This window comes from Physella acuta, unplaced genomic scaffold (genome assembly GCF_028476545.2).
Source record: "Physella acuta isolate Inbredline_101_S28 unplaced genomic scaffold, ASM2847654v3 ptg000201l, whole genome shotgun sequence".
NCBI lineage: Eukaryota > Metazoa > Mollusca > Gastropoda > Physidae > Physella > Physella acuta.
In genome coordinates, this window is record NW_026731720.1 from 37730 (window position 1) to 49529 (window position 11800).

Genomic DNA, 11800 nt, shown 5'->3' on the forward strand with positions numbered 1-11800 from the left:
TTTCGTCCTCAGCATTCAATAACAAGTGTCATAATCTTTTAAAAAAATTGTGCTTAAAAATAGCTGTCATGTGCTTTTAGCTTTGAGATTATTTACCTTATAGAACATCCATGTGTCTGTTGAAATATCACTAACCTACAACTGGCTGTATCCCATCCTTTCAGGATTACCTGAGAGAACAGCCAGATAATGTCAAGTCATTTGATATCATAGCAGAAGTGACCCGCTTCTTGAATGTTGTCTACTCCAACATCAACAGCAAGAATATTGACCTGGTCATCCAGCTGTTTGAGACCATGAATGAATTTACTGCTGTAAGTTTCTTCAGGCATTTAGTTTTCATTCTAATGTAGACCATCAATGAATTTACTGCTGTAAGTTTCTTCAGGCATTTAGTTTTCATTCTAATGTAGACCATCAATGAATTTACTGCTGTAAGTTTCTTCAGGCATTTAGTTTTCATTTGTATCCTATATCTGATTGACAAAGTTATAGCCAGGAAATCTGTGTACAGTTATCAAAGTAATCTCCACTTCCTAAAAATGTTAATGTTGTGATCAACTTCTAAGGGTAACCAAGAGAATCGTGTCGTGATCTATGACAACAAAATCATTGATTACATCAATTTTATCTTGAGGTCAGGAGAGTTTGGAGACTGTTCTACTGAAAAGGTGAGAAGCCGTATTTAAAGTATATTTTGGGTGTGTATCACTTCCTCACTAATATTCTTTCTTTATAAAAAAAAGACAACCTGTGTGATAATAATTGAACAAATTGTTTTGTTTTAACTTCTTATTCAACTTTCTTATTTAGCCACCATTTTAAATTTTACTAGCCTTATTTTTTAACCAAATATTAAAACAGGTTTCTCAAATTAACGACTGTCCCCCCCATATCTGCGACCATTTCATTAACTACATCATATTTTAGGTTTGTGATTATTGATCTATTACGCAGTAAAATATTATCTTTTTGTTTGTGTGTACAGACACTTGAGCTTAGAAAAAGTATTTCTAACCTGGTGATGAGCCTGATAGAGGAAAATGGACCTGGGGCTACAGAAGTGGCTTTGGTAAGTTCAGTGTTGATCCTAGAGCATTCTTTGACTTCATTATTTATGTAAGTCACAACTGTTAGTTTCTTGTTCTACTACTCTGGTGCTATGAAATCCCTATATCATTTACTAATATTTAACACAAAATAAAAATCAACATGGTATAGTCAGCATAATAAAATCAACATATATTAAATAGAACTGGTTGAATGCAAGTAAAACAAGAAAAAAAAACAGCAACAGTTATTTGATTATAATAAAAAAGTAATAAACAATAAAAGGGCAGTTATTATTGTAAGCAGTTATTATTGTAAACGTAATTTAATTCTTTCCTATTGTGAACTTAAGAGATTTTAAAATCTGAACATTGTGTTGGTTTGTTTGAACCACATGGTCACATGACAGGAAGTTAAAGACACCCTAGACAAGAAAGCTGTCCTGGCCCTGATGGCCACCTGCTATGAGCGCCACCAGACTGACAAAACTAAAATCATGGAGCTGAAAGCACTGGAGGAGGCACTAGCTGATCCACTGGGCTCTCAGGGGAAGTTATCCTCTACCAGAAATCTGGTCAAAGGGAAGAAACTGTTGACTGGTGTAATGGTTAGTATTACATTTAAAAACATTTTTAGTTTATTTCTGTTAATGCTATACTTTAAATGATAGGCAGATTAAAATAAAATTAAAAGTAGCTATCCAGATGAAGTACTCTTTATGAATGAAAAAAATTAACAAATATGAATTGTGTCTAATATTATGATTGTATTCATCTCACATTGAATTATCTAAATATATCCATCTGCTGTCAGTTAACTCATTGTATTTTAATCTAAATGCAGAAGAAACAAAAGGAGGAGTTTGCTGATGAGTACATGGATGTAGGATTTAGTTTGTACTTGCTGCTGGCTCGTATGTGTGACATTGACCCTAAGCTGCACGACTACTGTGAGTACAAAAACTCCATTTTCAAATTGTTTTCATTTAAATTACATTTGGAGTCAGTGAAATTAGCTAAACCCAGTAGTGTACTGACTAGCATCACATTGATAACATTACTTATGCTTCTGCATAGTGAGGATGACACCACTACAAGCTAAAGCTTATAGCTTCTACAAGAAAAACTGTATGTCCATTGAAATTGTAAAAGAAGGAGACCTTCAGAAGATTAACTTCAGAGTTAAAAACAGGGTATTTTTATTTTATTTTCATTGATTTGTGGACATTGTGGCACATAGGCATATGAATGTAATTGTAAAAATGCATCAAGTGTTTAAAACATAAGGAAACTAGTCAACACCTGTTTATTCTAATTTGGCTGAAATAATTTAGTATCATTTATCTTCACACATGCACATATGTAATTTTTAAACATAAAAAACTTTAAAATGCCTTTAGAAAGATTATGTGTTTGATTTAGTAACTGTTTGTGAATAACTAAAATACAAAACATTTTAATAACTTGCTATTGTTACTGTTTTGAAAGCGTGTCTTGCGGGAAGAGGTGAAGGAAAAATTAAAATGGGGCGTGGATAGGTCATCTCCTAGCAACAAGATTCGTGACTTAATGGGCTGGACAAAAGATATCATGAAGGACATAGCATATCAGCAGAAGATCCTGAAAAACCCAGTGGCCATTTTGTTGACAAAAGGATGGTGAGAGGATTATCTTTAACACATATGATTATTGATGTGTAATATTGATTAATTTTCTGCACCTTCTGTTTGCCTTCATTACAACATACACTTTAAATCATTACATAATAAACTTTGACAGTGACTTATTAGAATTATTACTTTGGTATGTTATTTTTCCCAGTTCTAAAAATGAACATGACTACCTGCATGAGTATACAACTTTAACACAGGAGAAGATTAGTATAGTTATAGTTTATACTGAGCTTATATGATTGCATATAAATAAAAGCCTGATGATGTGTAAGCCTAAAGATGTGTAAGCCTAAAGATGTGTAAGCCTAAAGATGTGTAAGCCTAAACATGTGTACGCCTAAAGATGTGTAAGCCTAATGATGTGTACGCCTAAAGATGTGTAAACCTAATGATGTGTAAGCCTAAAGATTTCTATGCCTAAAGATGTGTAAGCCTAAAGATGTGTAAGCCTAATGATGTGTAAGCCTAAGCCTAAAGATGTGTAAGCCTAATGATGTGTAAGCCTAAAGATGTGTAAGCCTAAAGATGTGTAAGCCTAACGATGTGTATTTCCTTCCTCAAGGCTAGTCTGGAACCATCTGGTCACACTTCTCAGCTTCGCTATCAACATTCTAATGCTGGTCACATGGAAGGCAAGGGCATCAATCAAGGGCCCTGGATCTGCCAACAATGTCACAGGAATGCCTGATGGAATCCATGAGTAAGAATTTGTTTCACTACAAGTTTATAGTTACACTGTCCTATGTTTACTAGCTCAGTACTATCTAATGCTACGATATTACTGCATTTACAAACATCTTTGTTAAACTGTATTGCTTCTAAAATCTTCATGTGACGAAAATATATATATATATATATTACCTCAAAAATTGAAATAGCAATAAAACAGGTAGTGTTGATATCTTTACTGTTAATTTGTGAGGATACTAACACTGCCCATTTTTATAACAATTTGCATATACTTCACTGTAGCTACCATTTTTTAATTTATTTTGTTAACCACAAAAATGGTACTGTCCCCCACAGCCCAGTGCCTAAAATCACCACCCTGACAGACAACAACTACCACATATCAATTCTTGTGATGGGGGGCTGCCACAACTTCCTCTCACTGCTGGTCTTTGTAAGCTACTTTGTCTGTAATCACCCTCGGCTACCCAGCATAAGGAATGGCATCAACGCTTGCAAGTAAGCTAACATCTTTGTTGTTTCTTCTACAAAATCGCATCAATATCTTCAAGAATTTTCAACATTTTCTCTGCAGTTTTAAGGCTTGTCTAGTTAAGTAGGTAAAAAGTTTATGGAACACCCACCCTCCCCTAACAAAAAAATACTCCAATTGTTTTTTTTTTTTAAATTTCCTGCAATATTTATCATAGAAATGTATTCTTTTTGGGCTGAGTGGCCTATGTCTACTAGACCAGTAACAGGGTAAAGTGTAGGGCCTTACTTCTTTTCTAAAAAAATGTATTTAAAATTTCAGGAAATTATCCCTCAAGCACAAACAGGACGATGAAGAAGATGAAGACAAAAAAAGAAAACATGTTTCAAAACTTGATGCTCGTTTTTTCAGCGTCACCACTTTCTACTATGCTGTAAGAATGTTACAAACCTTGTTAAACTTAAAATGAAAATTTGTTTTGTTTCTTTCTCAAAAGCACCTTTGTCATGTTTTTCACAACCACACATGCTGTGTTAGGTTTTAAATTATAATTCTCAGTCCATTAGCACCTAGTAGACCCAACTATCATACACAACTAGTTAAGTGTAAAAACATTTTTATAAACCTATTCATTGTCTGTTAAATCTGTTTGTTTTAGCCATTCTTAAAAATATGATTCTCATAATTATAATAAAGTTCTCACTCTTTACCCTAGGTGTTTTTGGCTCTGTCAGTAATTGGCACATTTTCCAATGGATATTTCTTTGCTTTCCATCTTCTAAACATTGTCAACAACAACCAACTACTGAGCGGTGTTATTAAAGCTGTCACTCAAAACGGTGGGCAATCTTTCATACCTCATCCTGTTTTTTTCATTCATTTCAATGTAGATGTTGATAAAATATAAAATCTATGAGAGTTTTAACTGTGTTGCTCTCTCTAGGCAAGTCTCTGTTGTGGGTGGGTGTTCTGGGACTTGTTGTGTTCTACTTGTATGGCATGATTGGCTTTGCCATGATGAGGAGCATGTTTGACCCAGGGGAATATCTGTTCTGTGACACCCTGTGGCAGTGTACCATCACCGTCATACGCTACGGACTCATTGGGGATTTGTTTGAGGTAAGTTGCTGAGACTCATTGGGGATTTGTTTGAGGTAAGTTGTGGAGACTTATTGGGGATTTGTTTGAGGTAAGTTGCTGAGACTCATTGAGATTTGTTTGAGGTAAGTTGCTGAGACTCATTGGGGATTTGTTTGAGGTAAGTTGTGGAGACTCATTGGGGATTTGTTTGAGGTAAGTTGTGGAGACTTATTGGGGATTTGTTTGAGGTAAGTTGTGGAGACTTATTGGGGATTTGTTTGAGGTAAGTTGCTGAGACTCATTGGGGATTTGTTTGAGGTAAGTTGTGGAGACTTATTGGGGATTTGTTTGAGGTAAGTTGCTGAGACTCATTGAGATTTGTTTGAGGTAAGTTGCTGAGACTCATTGGGGATTTGTTTGAGGTAAGTTGCTGAGACTCATTGGGGATTTGTTTGAGGTAAGTTGTGGAGACTTATTGGGGATTTGTTTGAGGTAAGTTGCTGAGACTCATTGGGGATTTGTTTGAGGTAAGTTGCTGAGACTCATTGGGGATTTGTGTGTGGTAAGTTGCTGGGTTTTATTGCAGATTTGTGTGAGGTTAGTTGCTGGGTTTTATTGGAGATTTGTGTGAGGTAAGTTGCTGGGTTAAAGTAAAGTAACGTCTAACAACTGTAGTCATTACCCAGAAGCCTATTGGTAAGATTAGAATGACTAATAGGCCTATACTATAAAAATAAACTTATCTCATTTGGTTGCATATAATCATCTAGTGTTTACCACTGAAGAAATCTAATGAATGATCTCTAACAAAATGTTGACCTAAAGATCATGTCAGCCCAGCCCTTTCCTGTACAGTGAGACAGCTGCTATGTAATTGGTTTCAAAATTAGATCAATTTTTATATCAATAATTTAATCGTGAGTCATAGGTTAAAATAGAAGTTTGCATCTAGTTAAACGAGTTCCTACTCTGTCAACAACTTTTTTTTTTACGTGACTGAGCAGGTTGAACAATCTTACAGGCTAATATTAAACATAAAAAGAAAATTATATTTCATCACTGGAAATTTATATTTGTGTATGGCAAATTATTTTGCCATCACCATTTAATGCGTTAATATTTAGTGTACTTTATGTTTACTACATTTTTTAATAAACCAAAAATTGTTTGATAAATTAGGTGATGAAACCACATGACAACGAGAGGACTTTTGAGAGGTTCGGGATAGTTGTCTTCTACCATGTCTCTTTCTTCATCTTCATCACAACCATTGGGCTCAACATCATCTTTGGTATCATAGTCGACACTTTCTCCGAGCTCAGGGATCTCAAGGTACTTGTTTGACTTCTGTGGTTTGTGTTTTATATAGACTAACAAGTTTTATATTTCCACTATTACTATTACCAACAATCTGTTGAATAATAAAAAGCTTGTGAGTAAAATCTAATTATGTGCACATTGCTCTGAAACAACTTATACAAGATTATTTGTATTTTACAAACAGAATTCTGCATCATAACAGAAAAGACAACAGTGTTGTTATTTTTACCTTAAAGCAATAACTATACCTAGCAATCAGCAAGAAATTATCAGTATACCAAACAGTCCATTAGCTATAATGTAATGCCACTGGTTTCATGACCTCACGTACAAACATATGCCTTAATGTTACATCACCTGACCAACAATGTATGCCTTAATTTTAAATCACCTGACCAACATTGTATGCCTTAATTTTAAATCACCTGACCAACAATGTATGCCTTAATTTTAAATCACTTGACCAACAACGTATGCCTTTGTGTTACATCATCTGACCAACAACATACGTCTTTGTGTTACAGTGGACAGCCGAGTCAGACATGAGGGACACTTGTTTTATCTGCAGCAGGAACTCATACGACTTTGAGCATCATGGAAAGGTAATGATTTAAATCATTCTTCTTTTACTTCTTACTGATGTTTGGAAAATGTAGGCTAGTAAACATTCAGGCATGTATAGTCAATTATTGGTAGAATCGTAGCCAAAGTTCATTGCAGTAAATTGCTTTCATTTTGTTTTTGGAAAATTTGATTTTTAGGTATTAGAAAAAAGATTTTTATCAAAGTGTGCAGAAAATATGGATAAAATATTTTAAATGAGGTTTTTGTTTTATTTTTTAAATGTGCAGAAAATATACTTTGAAATAGATGAAATATTTTAAACCAGGTTTTTATTTAAAAAATACTTGCTTATAGTAAAGTGTACAGAAAATATACTTTGAAATAGAAGAAATATTTTTAACCAGGTTTTTATTTAAAAAATACTTGCTTACAGTAAAGTGTACAGAAAATATACTTTGAAATAGATGAAATATTTTAAACCAGGTTTTTATATAAAAAATACTTGCTTACAGTAAAATGTGCAGAAAATATACTTTGAAATAGATGAAACATTTTAAACCAGGTTTTTATTTAAAAAATACCTGCTTACAGTTTTCTCAGGTGATGTGACTGTCTTAATGTTTAAATAAAAATGTAATGAAAGGAGAGTTATGTGCACTTGGTGTGGCCTTAACCTTCCAAACCAGAAATTTTAGATGTACTTCAAGATTTCTTTCAATTAACACATATTTTTATGCACATTCGTTAAAAGCTATGTTTTCCTTAACAAAATATTGAATAGATTTTTATTTTAACGTGATGTCTATGCTGTACCTCCTGTTTGAACCCTGTGTGTATGCCAACAACTGAATCCATGCTATTGCTTGCTCTGTGCTGTGCAGAAGTTTCATGTTTTTATTTATCTGGCTGCTAAGTTGTTCTTGGCTGCTCAGTATGGTTTTCATACTCTCTCTGCTTTCATTTTATGTATTCATTTTGTATAAGGATGTGTTGTTGTTGTTTTTTTTTGTAAATAAAAACTATTTAAATTTTTTTAAATTATTCTCTCTACTTAATTACTAACTTTTAAAACAAACTTCCGAAATTATTGGGAATAAAATGTGTAATATCTCCCACAATATTTAAACTCTATGCTGTTTTATGACATCAGTTAATTTATTTATTACAAGTAGATTAAACAATCTAAATCTGAGCTGATGCTTAAGAATAACAAGACAAACAAGCACATTTATATTTCATGTCAACCTGGTGTTTGTATCTCCACAGGGCTTTGATCATCATGTCAGGTCTGAGCACAACATGTGGTCCTACATTTTCTTTTTCATCCACCTCAATGGCACTAAAGTCAATGATTATACGGCGATGGAGATGTATGTCTTTAAACTGGTATGTGCTGTGCTTGTATGTCTTTAAGCTGGTATGTGCTGTGCTTGTACATCTCTAATCATTATGGAATTGTCAATAAATAATATTACCCCTTTTAATAAAAAGATTTCTACCCCCCTACAATTCACCAGATCACAAAAACCAATTATTCTCCATTAAATGGAAAGTTCCCCCCCCACCCCCACTCTGTCAAAATTCTAACGAAATGTCAGAATCACAATGATCCCCTAGTTGTGTGTAACAGTCCCAATGTGCTGTAGATGTATGTCGTGCAGCTGCTACTATTGTTTAACTGCCATTTTACAGTACAATGTCAGCCACTCTATGTACTTTGGCTATTGAGTCTACCAGCTTTTATGGTTGCACAGCAATCATAATATTAATTTATTTAAACTCAGTTTTCTGTCAAAGATCTGCACAGAAAAATCTGATCTTACTAGAATATGAATACTTATTTCTTTCCTCATTTCCCATAGCTTGGTAAGGAGAACTATGATTTCTTTCCTTATTTCCCATAGCTTGGTAAGGAGAACTATGATTTCTTTCCTCATTTCCCATAGCTTGGTAAGGAGAACTATGATTTCTTTCCTCATTTCCCATAGCTTGGTAAGGAGAACTATGATTTCTTTCCTTATTTCCCATAGCTTGGTAAGGAGAACTATGATTTCTTTCCTCATTTCCCATAGCTTGGTAAGGAGAACTATGATTTCTTTCCTCATTTCCCATAGCTTGGTAAGGAGAACTATGATTTCTTTCCTTATTTCCCATAGCTTGGTAAGGAGAACTATGATTTCTTTCCTCATTTCCCATAGCTTGGTAAGGAGAACTATGATTTCTTTCCTTATTTCCCATAGCTTGGTAAGGAGAACTATGATTTCTTTCCTCATTTCCCATAGCTTGGTAAGGAGAACTATGATTTCTTTCTTCATCTCCCATAGCTTGGTAAGGAGAACTATGATTTCTTTCCTCATTTCCCATAGCTTGGTAAGGAGAACTATGATTTCTTTCCTCATCTCCCATAGCTTGGTAAGGAGAACTATGATTTCTTTCCTCATTTCCCATAGCTTGGTAAGGAGAACTATGATTTCTTTCCTCATCTCCCATAGCTTGGTAAGGAGAACTATGATTTCTTTCCTCATTTCCCATAGCTTGGTAAGGAGAACTATGATTTCTTTCCTCATTTCCCATAGCTTGGTAAGGAGAACTATGATTTCTTTCCTCATTTCCCATAGCTTGGTAAGAAGAACTATGATTTCTTTCCTCATTTCCCATAGCTTGGTAAGGAGAACTATGATTTCTTTCCTCATTTCCCATAGCTTGGTAAGGAGAACTATGATTTCTTTCCCCTGGACCGTGCCCTGTCCTTGGCCTCAATGGGTAAAGATGCTACAGAGACCAAGCTGGATGACCTTCTGGGGCAGGTCACCAGTATTGTGGAGAAGCAGAGAGTTGAGGTAAAGATGTTTGCCTTCTACTTTCTTGTATATGAAGTATAGAGGAAGTATTGAAATTGTGCAAAAAATTGTTGAGTACTGTTTCAGATAGAGAAATTTCACATATAAGTAAAATATCTAATTCTCTGTCCTCTTTCAAATTTTGAGTAATTTCCATTTATCGGAAGTAGTAGGCCTACTTTATTTCCGATTTCTCAAAAAAATTGTGAATTTATAAAGTACTAATTTTTTGCACTATAAAACACACATTGTAGGCTGTTCACGTGGTGCGAGATTCTATTCTATTTTAAAAAGTTTAAGTAATTAAAAATGGATTTAAAATAATGAGGAAGTTTAGGGGAGATCACTCCCGCTGTATTTGTTGTTTGGCCAACCCTATATTGTTTTTTTTTGTCAACCTTAAATTGTATTTTGGCCAACTTTAAATTTTTGTTTAGACGACTAAATATTTTGCCATAAATAATTTTTTATTACTTGTATAGGAAATTTTACCCTAAAATAATAATATTTTGTAACAAATTAATCTTACTTAAAAATCTAAAAATTAGAACACGAGTTGTTTTCATTTCTTTATCACTTATCTGTTACCAGGAATTAGAAAAGAAGAGAAGGGAGGAACGCTTGAAGCAGAAACAGTGGGAACAGAAGTATCGCATGGGATCTTTTCGTAGACGAGCTAGACTTCCAGGCCCCATAGACACAGATACCAACACCATGGTTACATCACAGACCTTGGCCCCAGATGACCCCAGGATGATGCAGCTGAGTCCACTACCTGCTTACTCTCGCAGTCACAGAAGACAGAGTTTTGGTGATTACACGCCAGGTCAAGGGAGGCCATCCATAGGTAATTCATAACAGAGTTGTATACTTGTTACAGCAAGCATTGAGTAAACCAAAACTGATCTTTTTACAATCTTTTATTTAACTCACTTCCTCGTCAGTCTGTCTGTCGTCAGTCTAGATCGAAACGCAGGAGTGAAAATTCGGACACTTCTACTTGACCGATACGATTCACATTTGACACGTGGGTCAAGACATGAAGACAGTGCAATCTGAAATTAAATTTGACTTAATTGGAGGCCTAATTAATTTTTTATGAATTAATTAAAATTTGGACCGAATTAGTAGGCATGTTTATCCAACCACACCACACGCGTCATCAGGTTCAATAGCTGCGCCATCACGTTCAATGGCTGCGCCATTACGTTCAGTAGGCGCGCAATGGTTTTTAGTCATGTAACTCTATTGTAAATAAAACACGTAAAGTACTGAAAAAAAAATTCATAAAAAACGTTTTAATAACAAGCTTTTATGTAATTATGCACTAAAAAGTAGAAAATAAATTATACACTACTATTTAAATAACTATAAAGAAAAGCGTTGGTCTCTTCCTTAACATTAGTAAAGGTATCCAATAGATACTAAAGTGACCCACGCTTTTCTTTATAGTTATTTAAATAGTAGTGTATAATTTATTTTCTACTTTTTAGTGCATAATTACATAAAAGCTTGTTATTAAAACGTTTTTTATGAATTTTTTTTTATATTTGAAATTAACTTGCTTATTTTAAAACCCAGTCTAAACAATACAATCCAGTATTGTTCTTAGCATTACAGAACTACTTCAGTTAATTAAACTGTTAAAATAGATGTCATGTTTTGATTATGATTTGTTGTCTTTGAGTTACATGATTATATTGTCATGTTAAACACAGGAGAACTGGCAGCAAGAGTTAGTGAAGGAGTTAGACGACCAAGCATAACAGATGGACGTATTGACCCATCAGGTCCTAGACAGAGCATATCTGACCCCTCACACAGGCTGTCTTACCTGGAGAGCAGAAGGTCCAGCATTGGTGACCACGGAGGTTTGTAACTACATGTCAGTCTCTTGTTATTCACATATCTTAAATAGCAACTACTTGATACTAGTGTCTTTTTCACAGTTTTTATAATAACTGTTCATAGCTTTTAAATGTAGTTATAGTAGTAGTAATTATACTTGATAATACTGTCTAATTATAATTATTCATAATTAGTTTTATGATCCAATCTCTACAAAGTAGAATTGCATTGTTTAGCCCTATCAAACCTAGAACTTTCAGAGAA

The 11800-nt window shown here is 34.2% G+C and overlaps 1 protein-coding gene across 1 annotated transcript in view; it reads left to right on the forward strand.

Moving 5' to 3' along the window:
• Window positions 1–11800, forward strand: part of LOC131937173 (inositol 1,4,5-trisphosphate receptor type 1) — a 42873-nt gene that overhangs the window by 28136 nt on the left and 2937 nt on the right. Inside the window, exons 29-46 of the mRNA XM_059294387.1 lie at window positions 165–314; window positions 570–671; window positions 989–1072; window positions 1460–1657; window positions 1894–1999; window positions 2127–2242; window positions 2538–2707; window positions 3285–3422; window positions 3749–3910; window positions 4206–4317; window positions 4600–4723; window positions 4828–5003; window positions 6144–6296; window positions 6809–6886; window positions 8115–8234; window positions 9551–9688; window positions 10280–10535; window positions 11407–11559. Coding sequence (XP_059150370.1) covers window positions 165–314; window positions 570–671; window positions 989–1072; window positions 1460–1657; window positions 1894–1999; window positions 2127–2242; window positions 2538–2707; window positions 3285–3422; window positions 3749–3910; window positions 4206–4317; window positions 4600–4723; window positions 4828–5003; window positions 6144–6296; window positions 6809–6886; window positions 8115–8234; window positions 9551–9688; window positions 10280–10535; window positions 11407–11559 — 2536 coding nt within the window. The remainder of the gene's footprint in view (window positions 1–164; window positions 315–569; window positions 672–988; window positions 1073–1459; window positions 1658–1893; window positions 2000–2126; window positions 2243–2537; window positions 2708–3284; window positions 3423–3748; window positions 3911–4205; window positions 4318–4599; window positions 4724–4827; window positions 5004–6143; window positions 6297–6808; window positions 6887–8114; window positions 8235–9550; window positions 9689–10279; window positions 10536–11406; window positions 11560–11800) is intronic.